Raw genomic sequence first — 24,675 nt, forward strand, 5'->3', positions numbered from 1 at the left:
CATCTTGTCATCACTATCACCTCATGCTCCCCCTCTCCCCTTGCTCCTCACACCCTGCCAGTAATCTTATCCAACCACTATCTCCCTTTGACAGCAACATCCACTTAAGCTTGGCACTCTTCACTGATACCCACTAACCCCTGATAAGATAGGCAGGACGCACGGCCAAGCACACACACCACAACTACAACCAACAACACACTGCTTCATACATTACTTATATAACAAATACAGTAGACACAAAACCTATAACTAGACTCCTTTTCACACACCTTCACAAGTAAAATATAAAGTAATAGAATAATAGATGATAAAATACCGCACTGCATCATATATCATCACTCAGACGGCAGTAAAGCAGAGATAAAAGTTCCGACAAAAAAATTGGATGTTATCGTAATGGATTCTCAAGTAATGAAACCACTTTATTTCACGCACACACACACACACTCACACACTCTCACACACACATAAAGAAACAACTAAATAGAAGGAAAGAAAAAAAATGTAAGCGAGAGAATGCAAAAGGATGAAAATAAGGAAGAAGAAATTAAAGAAGAAAAAATAAAAGAAAATGAAAAGAAACAAATACAAGAAAAGAGGAAAATAAAGAATGAAGAAAAAGAGAAAAGACTGAAAAAGAACCACATAACAGGAGAAAGGGAAAAAAGAATATATAATGAAAAAGAAACAAATAAGTCAGAAAGAAGAAAAAGGAGCAAATTAATAGAAAAGAATGAAAAATGTTAAAAATAAAAAAGAAAGGAGACTATGTACCTACATCAGCAAGGAAAGAGAAAAGAGAGAAAAAGAATGAAAAGTAAAGAAATAGAAAAGAATGAAAAAAGAACCAAATAAAAAAAATAAAGGAAAAAAAGAATAGAAAGAATGAAAAAGAAACAAATAACAGAAAAAAAGTAAAATGAAAAAAGAAAGGAAAGAAGAGGAAAAAGAGTGAAAAGGAAAGAAATAGAAACAAGAAAACATCAACACTCATCACACTTTTTACTTTTTTTTTAATAGGAGCAGTGATTAGTGGGCTTTTTCTTCCCTCTTTTTCACCTCACACTTTTTTCCCCCTCATGCTTTCTTTTCCCCTCACCCTTTTTTTCCCTCACACTTATTTCCCCCTCCCCATTTTTTTTCCCTCACACTTTTTTCCCTTCACTTTTTTCCCTCACCCTTTTCTCCCCCTCACACTTTTATTCCCTCACCCTTTTTTTCCCTCACACTTTTTTCCCTCACCCTATTTTTCCCTCACCCTTTTCTCCCCCTCACACTTTTATTCCCTCACCCTTTTTTTCCCCTCACTTTTTTCCCTCACCCTTTTCTCCCCCTCACACTTTTATTCCCTCACCATTTTATCCACCTCACACTTTTTTTCCCTACAACTTTTTTTCCCTCACACTTTTTTCCCTCACCCTTTTCTCCCCCTCACACTTTTATTCCCTCACCCTTTTTTTCCCTCACCCTTTTTTTCCCTCACCCTTTTCTCCCCCTCACACTTTTATTCCCTCACCCTTTTCTCCCCCTCACACTTTTATTCCCTCACCCTTTTTTTCCCTCACACTTTTATTCCCTCACCCTTTTTTTCCCTCACCCTTTTTTCCCTCACCCTTTTCTCCCCCTCACACTTTTATTCCCTCACACTTTTATTCCCTCACCCTTTTTTTCCCCTTACCCTTATTTCCCCCTCACACTTTTATTCCCTCACCCTTTTCTCCCCCTCACACTTTTATTCCCTCACCCTTTTCTCCCCCTCACACTTTTATTCCCTCACCCTTTTCTCCCCCTCACACTTTTATTCCCTCACCCTTTTTTTCCCTCACACTTTTTTTCCTCACCCTTTATTCCCCCTCACCCTTTTTTTCCCTCACACTTTTTTTCCTCACCCTTTATTCCCCCTCACTCTTTTTTTCCCTCACCCTTTTCTCCCCCTCACACTTTTATTCCCTCACCCTTTTACTCACTCACACCTTTTTTTCCCTCTCCCTTTTTTTCCATCACCCTTTTTCCCCTCACACTTTTATTCCCTCACCCTTTTTTTCCTCACCATTTTTTTCCCTCACCCTTGTTTTCCTCACCCTTTTCTCCCCCTCACACTTTTATTCCCTCACCCTTTTTCCCCTCACATTTTTTCCCTCTCTTTTTCTCCTCACACTTTTTTCCCCCTCACCCTTTTTTTCCCTCCTCACTTTTCTTCCCCTCACACTTTTTTCAATTCAATTTTTTTCCCTCATCCTTTCTTCCCCTCACACTTATTTCCCTAACTTTTTTCCCCTCACCTTTTTCCCCCTCACTTTTTCACACCCTTGAACTACCTTCTTTACTTAAAAAAAATAAAAAAAATAATAATAATAATAAAAAAAAGTTCTCACCTGCACGACGGCATTACAGAATTCCAGGGAGTTGAGGAAGAGCTGCAGCTGAGGGATGTCACTGATGTCCTCCTGGGTGAGTCTGTGCCAGCCCTCGGAGGACAAGTTGAGGGAGCGCGGCAGCATGGAGTACAGGCCGCTCAGACCCGTCGCCAGAACCTGTAAATAGGGTACCAATGGAAGGGGAGGCTTAGGGGTAATGTGTTTTTTTTTTCTTCTTTTTCTCTTTCTTCTGTTATTTGGTTGTTTCATTTTTTTTTTCTTTTGTTTGTTTCTTCTCATTTTCTTCTTTCTTTGATTTCTTTTGCCTTTTTTCATTCTTTTCTTTTTTTTACATTTTTCTACTTCTTTTTTTCCTTCCTTCCCTCATTCTTTCTCTCTTCTTCTTTTTCTTTCTTCCTGTCTTCTGCTACTTGGTCCTTTTTCATTCTTTACTTTCTTCTTTTCTTTTATCTGTGTTTCTTTTCATTTTCTTCTATTTTTCTTCCTTTTTATTTTTACTCTCTAAACTTCCTCTCTGGACCTTTAACACCCTGACAACAAACTCCAACTCCCTCAACTCACGGGGCAGAAGTGTGAGTGCTGTGCGATGTACTGGCCCACCGCCGTGTGTGAGGCAGAGAGGGCCATGCACAGGAGCAGTGCGTCCCTCGCCTGCTGCCCCACACCGCCCTCTCTGTGCACATACGGCAGCAGCAGCGAGAAGATGACGAACCTGAGTGTGAAGGTGTGTGCTGGTTAGGATTGGTGGGGTAGGTTTAGGAAGGGTTCATCACGACATGTCCACTTCAGGTCTTCCCCCTATATGCCGGTGTGGTGTCGTCTGCCAGCCCGTATCGTGAGACATCCCATCCCTAACTTCACATCACAGACCCCAATCTTTACTATCACAGAGTAAGTAGGTAAGTGAAGCATCTAAGTGTAAAAAAGTAACAGGTAGGGCCTAAAAAGCGATGCAAAGCAGAGCAGGTCACAAGAAGAAGTGATTGTTGATATCCTAGTTATATACACACATACGTCATCATTTGCTTTTATAATAATATAAATAAACTTGGAGGGGACAGATCCCGACAAGCAGGCGACAAAAGACACGGTACCGTGTCGAAATTCATGTATGTATTCAGGATGGGATGTCTCACGATACCGGAATGTCTCATGACACCACATTGGTTTGTTCTATGATATTTTGCTCTTACGATTGTCATTCTATCTTTACCTTTCCTCTCTTTAAGATCCATCTGGCTCACATTTACAATTGGTTTCGTCTTCATCTATGTAAATGTGCAGGTAATAGGTGCTTATATTCACTTTGATAATGATTTAAATACAGAGCTTTATGTGATGTTTTCGGGGTGACTTAAAATACATGTCCATGAACATATCCTCATTAAGCCTCAAATTCATTATACGATCGCTTTACTTCACCATCACTTTACCATGAATGCAGCCCAATTGTAAAGTCGGGGATACCTGTATTCCTATTGGTGCCCATGTTAGTAACTACTACACTACTGCAAAGTGAAATACAAAACTAAGCCTTGTACAAAAATATATAAACACACAAAAAGCACCAGTCAGAGGAACCAAACCCCAGCACACATACTTGGTTGGTCCCTGGCCCTCGGAGAACTGGAAGAAGAAGTCGAGTAGCTGCTGGTTGTGCATGAGGGAGACGCAGAGCTGGTTGAGGAGCACCACCAGCCGCTTCTCCACGTCCGAGTGCTGGCAGCTGGTGCAGGAGGCGAGTAGCTTCATGAGGGGACGGATGATGGGCTTGTACACCAACACCTCCTGCTGTGAGTGGCTCAGTAGCTGTTCATGGACCTATGGGTGGTGAGGGTGGTGGTGAGGGAGGGATGGTGTTGAGTGGTGGTGGTGTGAGTGAGTGGTGATGAGTGTGGTATTGGTGAGTGAGTGGTGCTTGGTGGTGAGGTGGTGTGTGGTAGGTGGCGAGGTGGTGTGTGGTGATGGTAGTGGTTGAGGGAAGTGGATGAGTGATTGTGGCAGTATGGGTGAGAAAATAGTACTAGTGGTGATAAGGATGAGAGAGAAATGGAGTTTAGTGGTGGTGTGGTTATGGTAATGGATGAGTGAGTGTGGTTGTAGTATGGGTGAGGAAATGGCAGTGGTGAGAGGAGGGTGGTGGATGATGACTGGGGGTGAGATTAGGGATAGTGAGAGTGAAATAGTGAAGTGGTGATGAGGATGAAGGTGTGGTGAGGTGTAGTTAAGCTGCAGGTTTGTGAATGTGACAATGGAGACAAGATAACACAAAACAAAGTGATCCTAAATACAATAAATAGCTAAATACAAAGACACACTCACACACACACTTTTTGCCTTCTCGTTCTATTTTCTTTAAAGCTTCATCGCGTTGGTCCTTGAGGGAATCGAACCCGGGCCCATGGATTTGTAGCTAGGAACGCTAACCACTGCACCATGGAGGAATAATAGGTTGATTTCCCGTGTATTCTCTCTTTATTTCTCCAAGGAGCTGCATATACTTAGCTTTTTTGTTTGCTTTATTTTGCCCTTGAGCTAGTTCCTTTACTGTAAAAAGCAAACACATACACACAAACACACACACATACCTTGAGTTGTTCCAGTTTGAGAGCATTCACAAACTCCCCGGCGGTGAGGCTCCAATCCATCACCTTATCGAGAATCTCCTCCCCCAGAAAGTGATCAAAGATGGGGGTGTTGGGGGGAACATCGGCGGGCAGGGAGGCAGTGGAGGGGGCACCCGAGCCATCGTCGAGGGAGTGGGGGTCCTCTAGGGGGTGGTGGGTGTGGTGGGGGTAGTGGTGGTTGTTGTTGTTGCTGTTTTTGGTGGCATGCTGGGGTGTGTGCGAGTCCTTCCGACGGCTCCCCCTGGCGCTCTGCTTGTGTGCTGTGATCTGTTTGAGGTCCACCAGCAGCAGTGTGGACATCTGCGCCAGGTGGTTGATCACGGCGGTCACATCGTCGGCAAACACCTGCGAGGGAGACGGAGAGTATGAGACATCGGTTACGTTACCGAGGCAGAAGAAAGAGATGAAGGAATTGAAGTGCTGTTTTGTTAAGCTACAGAAAATACAAGACCCGGACAGTGAGAAAAAGGGAAGTTACTGAGGCAGAAGAATGACATAAAAGAATTGAGGTGCTGTTTTGTTACACTACAGAAAATACAAGACCCAGACAGTGAGAAAAAGGGAAAATAAGACATTATTTTAGAAGTTACTAAGGCAGAAGGAAGACATAAAGGAATTGAAGGGTAGTTTTGTTATGTATGAATATCTGTGTGGAAAGAAGGAAAGGGAGGAAGTGACAAAGATGGCAACTTAGCAAGAAAGTATAATAAAAGGTTGGGAGAAGATGGAAAAAAGTAAAAACAAAAAATGGATGAGAGAGAAATGGAGTTTAGTGGTGGTGTGTCAAGTTACTGAGGCACAAGACTAAGACATGAAAGACCTCTGTGCAGTTTTGTTATGCAAGGATATCTGTGTGGAAAGGAGTAAAGAGAGGAAGTATAAAGAAGATAGTAAGGAAAGTATCATTAAGGATATCTGTGTGGAAAGGAGTACAGAGAGGAAGTATGAAGAAGATAGTAAGGAAAGTATCATTAAGGATATCTGTGTGGAAAGGAGTACAGAGAGGAAGTATAAAGAAGATAGTAATGAAGGCATCATAAAAGATTGGGACAGGATGAAAAGAAAATTATAAAAAGATGCCATGGACTGGAGCAAAACACACAGGTACCTACTGCATAACTACAACTTTTCAACTATAAGAGGAAAGAGAAAAGAAAATGAAAGACCGACCCAGAGTGAAAGAAAACAACGGGAAGTGCCGTTACCAAAACCAAACTCCCGACCCTAAACTAAACTGGTCTGCCAAGTCCACCATTAGCATGAGGCAGGTGGTCACATAAGCCTCCTCACCTCTCCTATTATTACCCCATTAACAGGAAACCATTGACAGGACACCATTCATGTAACACCTTTCCCCTATGTCCAACTGACACAACACAGGTAGGTAAAGAAGCCTCCTCACCTGTCCTATTATTCCTCTATTAAAAGGACACCATTAGCATAACAACTATCGCCTACACCCACCCTTCACGTGACACCCATTTCTTGAGTCCAATTGGCATGACAGGTGGTTACAGAAGTCTCCTCACTTGTCCCTTTATCCCACCATTAACAAAACACCTGTCCCCTCAGTCTAATTAACATGACAAAGGTGGACACACAAGCCTCTCACCTGCCCCCTGAGTCTGGTGCGCTCAATGATGTCGAGCGTCTGTTGCCAGTGCTTGATGAAGGAGTGGAAGGCCGCGGCGGGGTCCACATCCTGCAGGGGGGGCGGGGCGGCGCGGCGCCGGCCCAGCGACACCCTCAGTGGGGAGTCTCGCAGCCAGCTGGTCATCCCGCCCTCAACACTGGGGGGGAGGGGGAGGGGGGAGGAGATTGGTGTGATGTACCGTAAGTGAATGTGTTGATTATGCCTTGCCCATGCCATATCTCAACCATATAATCTGTACAGTTGAGGTGACATTTTGCTATATTATCTTGTGTATTTTAATAATTGAAAAGGTTTTTAGTATTAGTTACAGTAAGTAATTTTTGCTGTATTAACCAATATTTTCTACAATGAAGACAAGTTTGCTCCATGACATTTTGTACGATTGAAATGCCATTTTGCTCTGATATTTTGCAAAACTGAAATGACACTGATATATTAACTTAAATTTTGTTCAAGTGATGTGATGTTTTGTAATATCTATTTTATCCAACTGAAATGACGCTTCACTGAATTCTCAAATACCGTGTACAATTGAAGTGACATTTTTCTATACCATAAGACATTTTGTACAACTCATTTTTATGTAATAACTTATATTTTGAACACTGAAGTGACATTTTGTATAAGTGACATTTTTCTATATAATCTGACATTCTGTACAAATGAAATAATCACGATATTATTTATCTGAAATTTTTAATAACTGAAGTAACTTTGGTTTACTTTCTGACATTTTAAGCAGTAGGTGATACTTCACTATGGTACTACATATATTATGTGACACTTTATACAATGGAAAAGACATTTTACTGTAATGTCAGATATTCAAGAAATTTTAGGGTAATATATTCTGTTTTAACATGACCCAACCTAGGGGAGATCGAAACTCTGAAAGGTCACGATCCACGTCACTCACAGCTAATAAGGTCAAATGGGGTAAAAATGTCCTTATTAGATTCATGAACACACGATCTTTCAAAACACATGAAAAAACAATCTGTCCAGGAGGGGGAATCTAACCCACTAACAGAGACACACTAAGCCACTCTCTGACCAGTCTGCCAAAAGGGATGACCAACAACCAACGGAGATTTGCTGGCTTCCCATATTAGGCAGGTCACAACATATACCTGTGGCCTGACCCTTAACCTGATGCCTGTTGAATAAAAACTAATGTTCCTAAACGTTAATTAAAGCTAGAAAGGCTAAGAAAGGGAAAAATGTCAGATAGGAACAGCAACCAACGGAGACTTGCTGGCGCCCCTTATTAAGCAGGTCACAACATACACCCGTGACCTGACCCTTGACCTGACAAATAGGAAATATAAATCGATGTTCCTAAACGTTTATAAAAGCAGGAAAGGCAAAAAAAAAAAAAAAAAGGAAAAATGTCAGATACGTGAAATATGTGGCTGAGTTACGTATTTGGCAGGTCACCATAAATACCCGTGACCTGACCCTTGACCTGACAGATAGGAATTATAAATCGATGTTCCTAAACGTTTATAAAGGCTGGAAAAGCAAAAAAAAAAGGTTAAAATGTCAGATATGCGGAAGTGTTATCTGGAAGGGGGCGGCGAACGGAGGGAGATAAAACACGGAGGGAGGGAGAATGGAGGGACTTTTATCCTTTTTCTCCTCCCTGGACTTTTTAATCTCCTTTTTATAGTGGCGTGGGAGGTAAATAAAGGGTCGGGGCTCACTGGTGAAGGCGTGACGGAGGCGAAGAAGAGGATCAGCTGACGGCCGCCCTCCCTCGGCCACAACACAAACACAACTGAGCCGATGGTTCCCTTCACCCCGGAGATATTAATTTTTTTTTAATGAAAGTTACAAATAGAAGGTTTTTGATTATAGGTTATGTCTTTCTTTACCTCTTTTTATTATTAAGATATTATAATTGCATGTCTACAGGCCTATGTTACCAAGGTCTTGATAATTGTCACATGGCCGGGGATTAATTTCGTGATAAACGCAATTAGAAGGTTTTTAGCAATGGGATTTATCTGTTTTTACCCCTTTTGGTTAGCCTAAATTACAATATCATATAGGTATTTCTACAGGCTATACTGAATGAAATATAAAAGTTTGTGTTGTTTAATTGCTTCATTATATTACCGACCTACTTTTTTTTTTGACATTCCTTCGTTCTTCCGTTCTTTATTTCTTTATTTACTTCCATTCTTTCATTTCATTCTTCGATCCGTTCTTTGATTAACTTCCATTCCCTCATTTGATCTTTACTTCAACTAATTAATTTCTCATTCTTTCATTCTTCGATCCATTCCTTCACTAGCTCGATATCGTACGTACTTCCATTCTCATTATTTGCTTTCATTCCCATTTTTTTTTCATTCCCATTCTTTTCTTTCTTTCTCATTCTTTCATTTCATTCCTATTCTTTTTTTCATTCCCATTCTTTTCTTTCATTCCCATTCTTTTCTTTCTTTCTCATTCTTTTATTTCATTTCTATTCTTTTTTTTCATTCCCATTCTTTTCTTTCATTCCCATTCTTTTCTTTCATTCTCATCCAATATTATTTCTTTCATTCTCGTTCTTTTCTTTCATTCCCATTCTTTTCTTTCATTTCCATTCTTTTCTTTCATTCACATTCTTTTCTTTCATTCTCTGTCTTTTCTTTCATTCTCATTCTTTTCTTTCATTCTCATTCTTTGATTTCATTATCATACTTTTCTTTCATTCTCATTTTTTTCTTCCATTCTCATTATTTTCTTCTTTTCTCATTCTTTTCTTTCATTCTCATTCTTTTCTTTCATTCGCATTCTTTTCTTTCATTCACATTCTTTTCTTTCATTCTCATTCTTTTCTTCCTTTCTCATTCTTTTCTTTCATTCTCATTCTTTTCTTTCATTCTCATTCTTTTCTTTCATTCACATTCTTTTCCTTCATTCTCATTCTTTTCTTCCTTTCTCATTCTTTTCTTTCATTTCCATTCTTTTCTTTCATTCTCATTCTTTTCTTTCATTCACATTCTTTTCTTTCATTCTCATTCTTTTCTTCCATTCTCATTCTTTTCTTTCATTCTCATTCTTTTCTTTCATTCTCATTCTTTTCTTTCATTCCCATTCTTTTCTTTCATTATCATTCTTTTCTTTCATTCCCGTTCTTTTCTTTCATTCCCGTTCTTTTCTTTCATTCCCATTCTTTTCTTTCATTCTCATTCTTTTCTTTAATTCATTCTCATTCTTTTCTTTCATTCTCATTCTTTTCTTTAATTCATTCTCATTCTTTTCTTTCATTCCCATTCTTTTCTTTCATTCTCATTCTTTTCTTTCATTCCCATTCTTTTCTTTCATTCCCATTCTTTTCTTTCATTCTCATTCTTTTCTTTCATTCTCATTCTTTTCTTTCATTCACATTCTTTTCTTCCATTCCCATTCTTTTCTTTCATTCCTATTATTTTCTATCATTTATTTTTATCTTTCATTCCCATTCTTTTCTTTAATTCCCATTCTTTTCTTTCATTCCCATTTTTTTCTTTCATTCCCATTTTTTCTTTCATTCCCATTCTTTTCTTTCATTCCATTCTTTTCTTCCATTCTCATTCTTTTCTTTCATTCCCATTCTTTTCTTTCATTCTCATTCTTTTCTTTCATTCCCATTTTTTTCTTTCATTCCCATTTTTTCTTTCATTCCCATTCTTTTCTTTCATTCCATTCTTTTCTTCCATTCTCATTCTTTTCTTTCATTCTCATTCTTTTCTTTCATTCCCATTCTTTTCTTTCATTCTCATTCTTTTCTTTCATTCTCATTCTTTTCTTTCATTCTCATTCTTTTCTTTCATTCTCATTCTTTTCTTTCATTCTTATCCTTTTCTTTCATTTTCATTCTTTTCTTACATTTTCTCATTCTTTTCTTTCATTCCCATTCTTTTCTTTCATTCTCATTCTTTTCTTTCATTCCCATTCTTTTCTTCGATTCCCATTCTTTTCTTTCATTCTCATTCTTTTCTTTCATTCCCATTCTTTTCTTTCATTCGCATTCTTCTCTTTCATTCCCATTCTTTTATTTCATTCCCATTCTTTTCTTTCATTCCCATTCTTTTCTTTCATTCTCATTCTTTTCTTTCATTCTCATTCTTTTCTTTCATTCCCATTCTTTTCTTTTATTCCCATTCTTTTCTTTCATTCTCGTTCTTCTCTTTCATTCCCATTCTTTTCTTTCATTCCCATTCATTTCTTTCATTCCCATTCTATTCTTTCATTCTCATTCTTTTCTTTCATTCTCATTCTTTTCTTTCATTCTCATTCTTTTCTTTCATTCCCATTCTTTTCTTTCATTCCCATTCTATTCTTTCATTCCCATTCTATTCTTTCATTCTCATTCTTTTCTTTCATTCTCATCCTTTTCTTTCATTTTCATTCTTTTCTTACATTTTCTCATTCTTTTCTTTCATTCCCATTCTTTTCTTTCATTCTCATTCTTTTCTTTCATTCCCATTCTTTTCTTCGATTCCCATTCTTTTCTTTCATTCTCATTCTTTTCTTTCATTCCCATTCTTTTCTTTCATTCGCATTCTTCTCTTTCATTCCCATTCTTTTATTTCATTCCCATTCATTTCTTTCATTCCCATTCTATTCTTTCATTCTCATTCTTTTCTTTCATTCTCATTCTTTTCTTTCATTCTCATTCTTTTCTTTCATTCCCATTCTTTTCTTTCATTCCCATTCTATTCTTTCATTCCCATTCTATTCTTTCATTCTCATTCTTATCTTTCATTCTCATTCTTTTCTTTCATTCTCATTCTTTTCTTTCATTCCCATTCTTTTCTTTCATTTTCATTCTTTTCTTTCATTCCCATTCTTTTCTTTCATTATCATTCTTTTCTTCCATTCTCATTATTTTCTTTCATTCTCATTCTTTTCTTTCATTCTCTTTCTTTTCTTCCATTCCCATTCTTTTCTTTCATTCCCATTCTTTTCTTTCATTCCCATTCTTTTCTTTCATTCCCATTCTTTTCTTTCATTCCTATTTTTTCTTTCATTCCCATTCTTTTCTTTCATTCCCATTCTTTTCTTTCATTCCCATTCTTTTCTTTCATTCTCATTCTTTTCTTTCATTCTCATTCTTTTCTTTCATTCCCATTCTTTTCTTTCATTCCCATTCTTTTCTTTCATTCTCATTCTTTTCTTTCATTCTCATTCTTTTCTTCCTTTCTCATTCTTTTCTTTCATTCCCATTCTTTTCTTTTATTCCCATTCTTTTCTTTCATTCTCATTCTTTTCTTTCATTCTCATTCTTTTCTTCCTTTCTCATTCTTTTCTTTCATTCCCATTCTTTTCTTTCATTCCCATTCTTTTCTTTCATTCCCATTCTTTTCTTTCATTCTCTTTCTTTTCTTTCATTCTCATTCTTTTCTTTCATTCCCATTCTTTTCTTTTATTACCATTCTTTTCTTTCATTCTCATTCTTTTCTTTCATTCTCATTCTTTTCTTCCTTTCTCATTCTTTTCTTTCATTCCCATTCTTTTCTTTTATTCCCATTCTTTTCTTTCATTCTCATTCTTTTCTTTCATTCTCATTCTTTTCTTCCTTTCTCATTCTTTTCTTTCATTCCCATTCTTTTCTTTTATTCCCATTCTTTTCTTTCATTCTCATTCTTTTCTTTCATTCTCATTCTTTTCTTCCTTTCTCATTCTTTTCTTTCATTCCCATTCTTTTCTTTTATTCCCATTCTTTTCTTTCATTATCATTCTTTTCTTTCATTCCCATTCTTTTCTTCCATTCCCATTCTTTTCTTTCATTCCCATTCTTTTCTTTCATTCTCATTCTTTTCTTTCATTCTCTTTCTTTTCTTTCATTCTCATTCTTTTCTTTAATTCATTCTCATTCTTTTCTTTCATTCCCATTCTTTTCTTTCATTCTCATTCTTTTCTTTCATTCCCATTCTTTTCTTTCATTATCATTCTTTTCTTCCATTCTCATTCTTTTCTTTCATTCTCATTCTTTTCTTTCATTCCCATTCTTTTCTTTCATTCCCATTCTTTTCTTCCATTCTCATTCTTTTCTTTCATTCTCATTCTTTTCTTTCATTCTCATTCTTTTCTTTCATTCTCATTCTTTTCTTTCATTCCCATTCTTTTCTTTCATTATCATTCTTTTCTTTCATTCTCATTCTTTTCTTTCATTCTCATTCTTTTCTTTCATTATCATTCTTTTCTTCCATTCTCATTCTTTTCTTTCATTATCATTATTTTCTTTCATTCTCATTCTTTTCTTTCATTCTCATTCTTTTCTTTCATTCTCATTCTCTTCTTTCATTCTTATTCTTTTCTTTCATTCCCATTCTTTCATTTCATTCCTATTCTTTTTTTCATTCCCATTATTTTCTTTCATTCCCATTCTTTTCTTTCTTTCTCATTCTTTTATTTCATTCCTATTCTTTTTTTTCATTCCCATTCTTTTCTTTCATTCCCATTCTTTTCTTTCATTCTCATCCTATATTATTTCTTTCATTCTCGTTCTTTTCTTTCATTCCCATTCTTTTCTTTCATTTCCATTCTTTTCTTTCATTCACATTCTTTTCTTTCATTCTCTGTCTTTTCTTTCATTCTCATTCTTTTCTTTCATTCTCATTCTTTGATTTCATTATCATTCTTTTCTTTCATTCTCATTTTTTCTTCCATTCTCATTATTTTCTTCTTTTCTCATTCTTTTCTTTCATTCTCATTCTTTTCTTTCATTCGCATTCTTTTCTTTCATTCACATTCTTTTCTTTCATTCTCATTCTTTTCTTCCTTTCTCATTCTTTTCTTTCATTCTTTTCTTTCATTCTCATTCTTTTCTTTCATTCACATTCTTTTCCTTCATTCTCATTCTTTTCTTCCTTTCTCATTCTTTTCTTTCATTTCCATTCTTTTATTTCATTCTCATTCTTTTCTTTCATTCACATTCTTTTCTTTCATTCTCATTCTTTTCTTCCATTCTCATTCTTTTCTTTCATTCCCATTCTTTCATTCTCATTCTTTTCTTCCATTCTCATTCTTTTCTTTCATTCCCATTCTTTCATTCTTATTCTTTTCTTTCATTCCCATTCTTTTCTTTCATTATCATTCTTTTCTTTCATTCCCATTCTTTTCTTTCATTCCCATTCTTTTCTTTCATTCTCATTCTTTTCTTTCATTCCCATTCTTTTCTTTCATTCCCATTCTTGGATCAGTTGAAGAATCACCCCCCCCGAGAGCTCCCAATTGTAACTGTAAATTAATGTAGTTACTGGAGTCCAGGAGACGTTTTTTTGGTTTGAAATCGGTAAAAATAAGAAGCCGTGTACGACAATCTGGCATCGTTAGTCCGACCGAGCCAGAAATTGGGTTTGTTTACTTCCTCCTCGACACAGCAGCACCGAGGGGCGAGGATTACTTTATTTATCCTTTCTTTCTCCTCTCCCGCGCCACAATGTCCTCCAGCAGCTCCGTAAGTGATGCTTCTATCCTTCTGTTGGGAAATATTATTGGGGAAAGGCTCGAGTTATTAATTAGGGGCTTTGTAAAAACGGGAGGCTCACTCGAAACGTTGGTATTTTTTTAGAATTACACCCAACTCGCTCTCGTGGTTAACCTTAATTCTTCTGATGGATTTTAATATGATAATGACCACTCTGATTACCCTGTTTGTCGCAAATTACTCGCCTGAGCTTTGGACAAATCAGTGGAGTAATAATTTATAATTTTAGCAGCGATAGGTTATACTTTTGTATTATTCCAGAAGTACACCCGGGTCACTGCCTATGTGAAGCATTGTGTGCACACAATGTCACTAATCACGTTTGTGAGATATTAATTCCTTTAAATATGGTCTGTGGGGAGGGACTTATTTCCGTTTATTGCAGTTTGGCAGCGGAGCACAGGTCAGGTGTGGTTAGGTTAGATTTAGATTCATGGGTAAGCAGGTCGGGTCAGGCTATATTAGGTAATATTTGGTTTGGTTAGGGTTAATGGTGAAGGGGTAACAATCTCTTGCGAACATGCTGACATGGAATTTTTTGGTCCCTGAATGCAGTGCAGTAATGAATGATTTCTGGAAAATTGAAGGGGGGATTGAAGGGGGCAAAGCCCCCCCCCTTTAGGTAGATTAGTTTAAATTTATTCGGCATGCAGTGTGGGCCGGTGGAAATATGCTGCACGGGACGGGACAAGGCAGTGGTGAGGGTGGGTCCATTCTGCTGGCCGGTGATAACAGGTGGGAGCATGGCGGTGGCGTGTGCATCCCAGGCATTGAAGAAAATATCAGAAGAGAAAACTCAAAAATAAAAAGCATCATATTTTGCCCATAGATAAAGTCAGTGTCTTGAAATTAGTAGCATCCCTTTCCTCAACAATCTCCTTGGTTAGATTTATTTGTTTACAATCAATACATCTTCATCAATACAGATCGCACTGTATTGTTGGTTGTTGTCATTGGTGGCTGGTAACCCAGTGGGTATACTTTTGGAATTTTACCAATAATTTAAGCAGCAATAGGGTAATATCTGTTAGATCAAGGTGGGGTTCTGTTTACTATATTTACCTGTGTTTTCCACATTTGGTTGAGAATTTCTTTCTTTGGGTGTTGATCATTTTCAGTTTTAGTGAACAGGAATACTATGGTATTGTTTTGATCCTCTAGGCTGTTGTTGGATTTGTTACCAGTGCCTTCTTGACCCTTGTTATGGCAAGGAACAATTCCCTTCAGTTTATATATCATTGAAACTTGATCTTATCCCTTCCCCATGAACACCTGTATGCCTCACCACACGTGTTATACCTGACAGAGCGGCACAGAGTTCAGGAGAAAATGGGACAGAGACGAGTACGAGTCGCTGGCGCAGCAGAGACTCAGAGTAGAGAGGGAGGCAGCCCAGGGTGAGTGTGTTGAGCTTTGGCAAGCTCTTGCTCTGTGTGTGTCAAGTTAATCGTTAAGGATTTGAATCTTTATCAGAATCAGTTTTTCCTAGCCAATTCATATACTTTATTCTCCTAAACTCATATTATTACCATTTTTTTAACTTCTCTGTTCTCTGAAACATACAAAATATACTTAGTTAACATAGACAGTTTCTATGTTTTATTTCTTTGAACTCCTGAAATACTATAAGTCATCAACCCTAAAATCTTAATTCTAAAGTTGATGTAACTTAATCTTACAATATTTGAGGTGATTAATCTTTCTGTTTTTTTACCCAATATTATTTTTACTTTTTAGGTATTACTGCTAGGTTGATGATTATAATTATTGGAGGTCCTGGAGAAGAGGATTCCACAGACACAAATGCACTGTTGAATCTCATGAACTGGTAACTTTGTTATACCCATCCCCCACAGCACTGAACCAGAAAACAGCACCAGTCAAGCGAGAGTTGCTGCGTCAGCGCGAGTACAAGGTGGACATTGACTCTAAGCTGGGCAAGAGTCAAGTCATCACAAAGACTACACCTGCGTCACAATCTGGCGGGTATGCGTGTGTGTGTTCTTGTCAGATGGATTTTTTACAGGATTTTGTCAAGCTCGTAGTATTATGTCTTGAAACTATCTTATAATTTTTTTTTAGCTCATCTGACTTCTTTCATCAATTTTTTGCTGTCTGGAAAGGTGAATTGTCTCACATAATTAATATTTTTTTGTTGTATATTTTGTTGCTGTGTGTCAGTAGTGCAAGGCAGATAAATTTGTAGCTAAAGTTAATAAAATGATTTTGCAGTATTAATTTGCATAAATCTCCTCTTATATAATAGGCTGCAGCAGCAAGTACATTGCCAGTATTTGTTTATACATTAACAATGTGTTTGTCCCCTGCAGATACTACTGTAATGTGTGTGATTGTGTTGTAAAGGACTCCATCAACTTCCTCGACCACATCAATGGCAAGAAACGTAAGAATCAGTAATTTCCTTTCTGAATGCAAGTGAGATTTACATTTACAGAATATCATGAGAAACTGAAATGTACTAACCCAAATATTAAAGAAGGAATCAGAAAAAATGACACCTGCCTCATTAATGTCCAGTATATATTGTTTTGTCTTTATTGCATACTTAATAGTATTCATTTAAATTAATATTTTTTTACACTACATATTTTTTCCCCTTTCAGTTGCCATTTTTCCTTTGCATCCTTTACAGACCAGAGAAACCTGGGCATGTCCATGAGAGTGGAGCGGTCCTCCCTGGATCAGGTCAAGAAGCGTTTTGATGTCAACAAGAAAAAGCTTGAGGAGAAAAAGAAAGATTACGACATTGAACAGCGAATGCAGGAGCTCAAAGAAGAGGTTAGATTATATATACATGCTACATTCTTTTGTTCTACTTCACCAATGTCACATAACAGGGGTAATTTAGAGTACTCACAATTTATCTTTGTGTGTCTGCCTGGGTCAACCATGTTTGTGCAGGTGGTTTAAATCTTATTTAACAGGCGCACCTAACATCACCATAGCTGATTCAGGATTCAGTACATTTCCTAACTTATAGGTTTAATGTTATAATTGTATTTCGGCAAGAATCCTTATAACCAAAAACTAACTGAAATTATGAGTATTCTTTTTCTTGAGCAGAACATTGAATAAACAACAGAATGATAATATGAAAATACGTTCATATTTTATACAACTATGGGCCGAGGCAGCAGTGCACACCATCTTGCGGGTATCAGATACCTTAAATAAGCATATTTTTACTGTGCAAAGCTGGTGATGTCACTTATTCTGACTTCGTGAGCTTTCATATTTATCTATTTGTGTATAATTCATGGAGGCATAACTTATATTACTACTTTCAATTTTACTCGAGATGCAAATTTGTGACCGTTTATCACAATAGAATTTCACTCAATTTAAGTGAATCAAAGATAAGCACACACATAGATTCAACGTTCTCATTCTCATGGATCATTTATAAATAAAAAAATTCCGGATAGGCCACTCTTTAGCCCATTACCGTTGCTCGAGGAATTGTGTACCCCACATTTGATGTTAGGTGTGTCTATTGTATCCCCCACCTGGTTTATATAATCCCTTAACTTGCACTAGCAGTTCTATATAACATGCAATTGCTTTCTCGTCATATCTTAAGAACTTCAGCCTCGTCCCAGACAAGAGGTCGTGAGCACAATAATCCGCCGTATACATATACCTTCACGTATCCACTTATTCCAGTCGTGTTTCCAAACACCAATGCACCTGTTTGGAAGCTCATTGGACCTCCCATACCATCCGTTTGCGCATGAATTTTGCCTTCCCTTGCCTCACACACGTTTACCTTTCTAGGAGGAAAAGCTAAAGGAGTACCGCAGAGAAAAGAGGAAAGACCGCAAGAGGAAAGCAGACTCCTCCATAGACGAAGACGGACCAGCTGGCATGGACCCAGAGATGGCAAAGATCATGGGTTTCTCAGGCTTCACATCATCTAAGAAATGACTTGTAAACATAGGGTTAAGATTAGGCTATCTTTTTTTATTGACCAGCTAAATTCTATCTTGGACAGACATACAATAAATCTTGATATGGACCTTTATTTTTTTAACATCTAATTATCACAGCCATTCAACAAATGAATTATTCATAGTACATGTAGTCTTATGAATATATTCTTGCAGATCCACCTCATCCAACACATTAATACCACGCCAAAATTGAACTCTCCTTGAATTCAAGCCATTAGTCACCCGGTGGTGTTAATAGTATTTGGATTGGCATTCTCCAGAATAATCCCCTGCCAGCCTTAACTTCTATCAATAAAATATTTATGTACAGCACTCCCCCCCCCCCCTATAACCCCCCTCAATGCAACTAATGGAAGAATGCAAAGTAGTATAACACAGTACGTGACAAAGTAAAGATTAAAGTACTATTATTACACAGTACGTGACATACACCAAGTAATTCTCCATCATAATAAAGACAATGAAACACAGATATGACCCCCGAGAGCTTTATTATTAGCTTTGTCTTTACGCCCTGGAGGTGACGCTGACCTGCCACACTCTAATCTTGCTGTCGCTGTAGCCGGCAAAGAGCGTCTGGCCATCAGCAGACCAGGCCATGGAGAGGCACTGGGGTGGCTCGGCCTTGGGGTTCTGGGTGATCACATCAGGCTTCAGCTCATCAACCATGTTCTTACCCTCAAGATCCTGTAAGAAATGGGAATTAGTTAGGAAAAGCTCTTCGTCTTTTATTCATGGTTTTACTTTGAATTGAAGGGATTAGTTTTACTTTACACAATAAAGCAGACATGAACAATTTGGGGTTAAGACAATTATTAATATCAGTCCAGTGGTTCTTAAACTGGGGGTCACACATCCCTAAGGAGGCATTAGTTATTTCCAGGGGGGTGCAAGCCTAGGGGGATTAAGGGTAACAATTAACAACCACTGCTTTAGTTGGTGGGGAACCTGCAAAAATCTAGACCTAACCATGTTACTCAACCTATATCTCATACACATCACTTACCCAGATCTTGATGGATGGGCCTGTGGCGGCACACAGCCAGTAGCGGTTGGGGCTGAAGCACAGGGAGTTGATGGTGTCAGTGTGGTCCAGTGTGTACAGGTGCTTGTCATCGTTCAGGTCCCACAGCATGGCCTTGGCGTCCTGTGAACAAAAGAATAATGATGATTAAGCTCCTCGACCTGGCTTAGTTTTATTTAGATAAAATGTGGCTACTTTGTTTTTTATATTTTTTTATGCTATTTATTTCAGTCCCAAAGATATTTTTTTTTTTTAAATAAAGGGCAATAATAAAATAAATGCCAGCAAGCACTATATATTCCTTTATCTTGTGTTGAATTACTTGCAATGAACAAAATCAAGTACTTAAAGAATATACCTGATACTGAAAAGAATATTCACACCAAAAGTCCAAGACTGAACAACTACTAAAAACTAAAAATAAATAAAATCATTATTCATGAGGGCAAACAGAAGCAATTACCCTCACCAAGTCCCTTCCACAACCTATCCCCCCTTTCGTACCTTGCCACCGGAGGCACACAGGGAGCCGTCAGGGGACACAGTGACGGTGTTGAGGTACCCAGTGTGGCCGTAGTGGTTGGTCTTGAGCTTGCAGTTGGTCAGACTCCACACCTGCAACACAGATGAACACACACAGGGTTAATGGTTATGCTGAGGAGGTTGTGAGCAGTGTGTGTCTGATGAGTGTTCTCAGACCCATATCCGCAAAGAAATAGAGTATCCTCATGATATCTCAGATTGGTTTTTCATCCTGATATTGATATTCTTAGGAAGTTTGGGTTTCCTGTACTCCAGTTAACAGCACAAGAGAAAATGAGTAAATGAGTAAATGGTAAAGATGACCAAACAATAGCTTCCAAATATTTAAATTTTGTTAAATAAATGAAAAATAAAATAAAATAAAAGATAATGAAAAAATGAGAATGATCAAACCGTATCCTACAAAATTTTAAAGGCACTAACAGGAGCACTTAATATTTCAAAATCTTCCAAGTACTGGTAACTGGAGCTCAGGGTAATAGATGTGACAAGCTTGATTGGCTAACCTTGACGGCCTTGTCCCAGCCACAAGACACGATGATGGGGTTGCTGTTGGAGGGGGAGAAGCGCACGCAGGACACCCAGTCAGAGTGGCCGTCCTCTTGGATGGTGTACTTGCACTGGGCCAGTGTGTTCCACAGCTGAGGGGGAGGGAAGGCAAGGTTACTCAACTTACACCGTACTAACATTGAGATTGAGAGGGATATCAATGTTCTCAGACCCATATCCGCAAAGAAATAGAGTATCCTCATGATATCTCAGATTGGTTTTTCATCCTGATATTGATATTCTTGGGAATATTTCCAGTGCTAAGTGATAAAAAGGAAGGCAATGTTACTTGACTACACCCATGCTAAGTACTGAGAAGGAAGGCAATGACACTACTATTATCACACTATTAGCTGATGATGACACTGATATTACCACATTTATATTACAATCCTCCAGCCTTTGTATATAAAAGTTCTTATTTCACTACTTAAATGACACCAAACCAGTCTACTTATTACATACCCAATAATTGAGTAACAGTTATTTTTAACCAACAAAGGAGTAAAAGTAATTTGCAATCCACATCACTATCATTCACACAATGTTTCTTGCAAATGAGGAGCAACCAATAACCTAATAATGGATACAGAGGGTGCACACACACCTTGATGGTCTTGTCCCTGGAGCCAGACACAATCTGACGGTTGTCGGCGCTGAAGGCCACGGAGAGCACATCCTGCAACACAAAACTCCCACATCACTGCCCTGCCCTAACACCCTCCCAAACAAGATATCACTGGGGCAGTCATTTGGAAATAAAATAAAAAATAAAACAAACTAAAGATGGATAAAAAATAAAATAAAAGACCCAGAAAGATAATGTCAGGGAGTCGCATCACCACCCATTCCCATACATACAACCATACACAAGATATTACTGGGGAGTACTGTTTAGGAGGGGGAAAAAAAAAAAAAAAAAAAAAAAAAAATATATATATATATATATATATATATATATATATATATATATAAATCATTGGAGTACTTGTTTGATAAATAAAAACTCAAAACACAGGGATGAGACATTGGGGCATCCTTGTGTAGAAAGGAAAAAAATAAAAATATACGTAAATAAATTAGTTGGTCAAGTATCGGGGAGAGCAATTATAGGTAAAACTGAACCATACCCATGAGAACAAAACCATCCCCTTCCAGCACAAAAATGATTCAAGTTGTTAACCACCCCTTAAGAGAAATGACAACACTACAAATTCCAATAAAAATTAATGGTTAAGTGCTGGCAAACGTAATCTATAATAATAACAGGCAAATTGAGAATACGTTAACATTCCCTTGGGCACACATTTCATTAACTATCTCCTACAGGACCTGTAATTACTCAGTTGAAAACTTTAGGCATATCAGAATGAAACTACACTTTAAGAGAAATAATCAGATACTATTCAAAATAATTAGTAATATTGAATAATTTAACAACACCTATTATTGTACAAAGAATATGAAGAATCCGGAAGAGAAGGGGTGCAAGGGACAAGGTCATTATTTTCTTGCTTGCGCTGGGAAAGGCAGGCTACACATCGCAGGAAGAACAAGAAACAAGTTGCAAGGGAAAAGTAACCTTGAACTTGGTATAGGAAAAATGGCTTTCTCTTTTGTGCCCTTTCTCCTCTGGATGCCTCAAATAACATTCAGTTCAGGATTAAAAACCTAAACATCTGCTGGTGCTTCCCCTGCTGCCGCCGTTCCTGCAGACAAAACCGCTCCAATACTTACCCATGCGCATACGTCCTCTTCTATCTACGTAAAAAAATATCAAAACAAAAAAGCTTCCTGAATATTTAACGAAGTCCCCGGGCAGAGGTGCCGACCTTGTTGTGGTCCTCAAAGCGGCGAGTCGTCTTGCCGGCAGCCAAGTCCCAGAGGCGCAGAGTCTTGTCCCAGGAGCCAGACAGGGCGAAGTGGCCATCCAAGGACAGCACCTGCACACAAAGATGCCATCAGGAAACTCATCGAAGCTAAGTCCACATTTCCTGACATAAAAGTTACAGAAAAGAGAGGAAAGATACATTTTTTTCTCTCCCTAAACAATCCTACTCTCCTTACTCATCTACTTCCTGAAATACACCCAACTCCACCCCTTATTTCTGACTCCTTGAAGACTATCAGCACTCACATGCCCAAAATTAAGAATATAAGAACATAGGGAAACTGCAAGAGGCCGGGTGGCCTACACAGGGCAGCTCCAGAATCCCCCCCCCACTACTCACTGTGGGTGAAGTGTAGTTACAGGGGTTACAGGTAGAGGCTTGATCCTCGTTATACCGGCAGTACCCAGGCACGCATCCAGCACCCCGTCACCTTACTGCACCCACACCTCACTGCCACCTGTCGTCCTCGTCCATGTAGCTATCCAGTCTACTCTTAAAACAAGCTATCGTCCCTGCACTAACTATGTGATTGCTGAGTCTATTCCATTCCCCCACCAACCTATTACTAAACCAATGCTTGCCTATATCTCTCCTAAATCTATACTTTTCTAATTTAAATCCATTACTGCGAGTTCTATCCTGCTGGCTAATTCTCAGTACTTTACTTATATCGCCTTTGTTGTAACCCTTGACCCATTTGAATACTTCTATCAGATCTCCCCGCACTCTTCGTCTCTCTAGTGAATGTAAGTTTAGATGTTTCAGCCTATTTTGATTTGGGAGGTTCCTCAGCCCCTGAATCATCTTGGTCATCCTCCTCTGAACTGATTCCAGCAAGTTGATGTCCATTCTGTAGCATGGGCTATACAAAATTCCAAAGCAATTAATGAAACAAGCCTGCTTCGCCAGGAGGAAAAATGTCATAAGTATAGAAAACTAAGGAAAATTAGTCTCAATACTGTGAAACTAAAAGATCAGGAGGGGACCCATACGGCCAGCCTGTACCCTCACTCACCACGTCGGAGATGAAGTGGGAGTGGCCGTGCAGCCTCTTCTGGGGGATGCCATAGTGGTTCTCCTCCCGGGTCAGCTTCCACAGGATCAAGGACTTGTCTAATGAACAAACAAAGCAATAACTATCATTTGTATCAGGAAAGGACAGGAAAATTAAGCTGATGTAAAAATGAGTTATAGACATGACATAGCAGATATCCAGTAACACAAATTGCAGGCAAGAAAGTCAAAGGGTGCAACTCACCCCTGGATGCTGAGAGAATCATGTCAGGGAAGTTCCTGTTGGTGGCGATCTGTGTGACCCAGCCATTGTGGCCCGCCAGGGTGCCGCGGAGCTGCAGGCTCTCATTCATTCTGAAGCAACAGAAAAAATTATTTGAGCATTCATTCCTAATGCCATAACAATGGTAAATGTGTATCTCATTTCTAAAATGCTAGCATTGCCAGAGTGAGAGAAGTCAAGGCAGCAGCTGCTATCCGAGTAGTAGTTATGGGTGTCAGGTTTACTTGGTTTAGGTTAGTTTCAAAAAGTCCCTTCATAAGGCTAAAGTATGTATTTTCGCCCTTTGACCAAAATATGAAAGCATATTTAAGTGGTATAAGAAATGGCAATGCTAAGATATATTTACCCAATGGTCATGTGGCACCATAGCAACAGAAAATATAATTTCCAGGAAATACGAATCGACCAGAAACGTGTGCTTCGCCAAAGGAACGGCTGTCAATGGTGATCAGCACGGGAAAATAGATTGGGAAAGTCTACCATCGGTGGGTGAAATTCTGGACAATACCCCGGACTCCGTGTGCTCCAACCCCACACATGCCCATGACTCCCCACGCCCGCACCCCATCCATGATGCGGACAACAATCAACCATCCGAACCATCTACAGGACATAATATGAAACAGCAGCGTGTATATCCCGTCCCGGCTGCTTTCTGTTCCAGCCGCCACCCGCCATTACCCCTTCCCTGCTGGTGACACTGAACAAATAGCCTTCCAATCAACGCTAACCATCCTTCTCTCCCTTACACTTATTCTTATTTTCCTTCTTAGTCATCAAACTCCCCTAAATCACCACCATGACCCGCCCTTCCCTCTACACACGCGGGCCAGACCTCCCCTACCAAGTCCCCACACGGCACACAGTCCACCCTAAATATCCCCTTAAATAACGCACACCACGCCGCAATAACACCACCGGCGCCACCCCCAGGGCCAGGGCGGCACGAGGTTAAGGAGAGGAGATGCTGGTGACTCACGTGGCGGAGATTCAAGGCGATTCCTCGGAGTGTGTGCACCGCGTCCTCTCCCTTGGGCGGCGCGGCGGTAGAAGGAGGACGAGAGCGAGGCGGCGCGGAGAGGACACCGAGCAACGTTGCCAGATTGTCGTACTCAGCCTCATATTTTCCGATTTATGACCCCAAAATTGTTTCCTCCTGCAGTAACTAGATTTATTTATAGTTATAGTTAAAATGGTCAATTACTGATGTCTCTTTGCAGCGGCTAAGTGTAAAAAAACCCGTATATGCAAGGTGGTGAGCACGATAAT

General features: G+C 38.7%; 3 protein-coding genes across 6 annotated transcripts in view; 1 reads left to right on the forward strand and 2 right to left on the reverse strand.

Moving 5' to 3' along the window:
- LOC127005550 (FHF complex subunit HOOK interacting protein 1A-like) overlaps positions 1 to 8,444 on the reverse strand; it is a 34,008-nt gene extending 25,564 nt beyond the window's left edge. For all 4 annotated transcript variants that reach the window (XM_050874479.1, XM_050874478.1, XM_050874477.1 and 1 more), the window contains exons 1-6: positions 8,366 to 8,444; positions 6,621 to 6,798; positions 4,970 to 5,353; positions 3,982 to 4,202; positions 2,943 to 3,093; positions 2,379 to 2,537 (exon numbers count right to left, since the gene is read on the reverse strand). In XM_050874479.1, coding sequence (XP_050730436.1) covers positions 2,379 to 2,537; positions 2,943 to 3,093; positions 3,982 to 4,202; positions 4,970 to 5,353; positions 6,621 to 6,785 — 1,080 coding nt within the window. In that variant the 5' untranslated portion in view covers positions 6,786 to 6,798; positions 8,366 to 8,444. The remainder of the gene's footprint in view (positions 1 to 2,378; positions 2,538 to 2,942; positions 3,094 to 3,981; positions 4,203 to 4,969; positions 5,354 to 6,620; positions 6,799 to 8,365) is intronic.
- A 5,507-nt stretch (positions 8,445 to 13,951) lies between these two features.
- LOC127005555 (zinc finger matrin-type protein 2-like) lies at positions 13,952 to 18,166 on the forward strand. The gene is made up of 6 exons (XM_050874487.1): positions 13,952 to 14,100; positions 15,437 to 15,527; positions 15,987 to 16,116; positions 16,461 to 16,534; positions 16,784 to 16,929; positions 17,926 to 18,166. The coding sequence occupies exons 1-6, from the start codon at positions 14,083 to 14,085 to the stop codon at positions 18,073 to 18,075; spliced, it is 609 nt and encodes a 202-aa protein (XP_050730444.1). The 5' UTR covers positions 13,952 to 14,082; the 3' UTR covers positions 18,076 to 18,166.
- A 409-nt stretch (positions 18,167 to 18,575) lies between these two features.
- Positions 18,576 to 24,552, reverse strand: LOC127005552 (guanine nucleotide-binding protein subunit beta-2-like 1). Its single transcript, XM_050874483.1, has 9 exons — positions 24,386 to 24,552; positions 23,368 to 23,477; positions 23,125 to 23,222; positions 22,050 to 22,160; positions 20,825 to 20,896; positions 20,175 to 20,309; positions 19,630 to 19,740; positions 19,108 to 19,248; positions 18,576 to 18,788 (listed from the first exon to the last, which is right to left on the reverse strand). The coding sequence occupies exons 2-9, from the start codon at positions 23,474 to 23,476 to the stop codon at positions 18,609 to 18,611; spliced, it is 957 nt and encodes a 318-aa protein (XP_050730440.1). The 5' UTR covers position 23,477; positions 24,386 to 24,552; the 3' UTR covers positions 18,576 to 18,608.
- Between the last annotated feature and the right edge of the window lie 123 nt (positions 24,553 to 24,675).

Source organism: Eriocheir sinensis, chromosome 30 (assembly GCF_024679095.1).
Source record: "Eriocheir sinensis breed Jianghai 21 chromosome 30, ASM2467909v1, whole genome shotgun sequence".
Lineage (NCBI taxonomy): Eukaryota > Metazoa > Arthropoda > Malacostraca > Decapoda > Varunidae > Eriocheir > Eriocheir sinensis.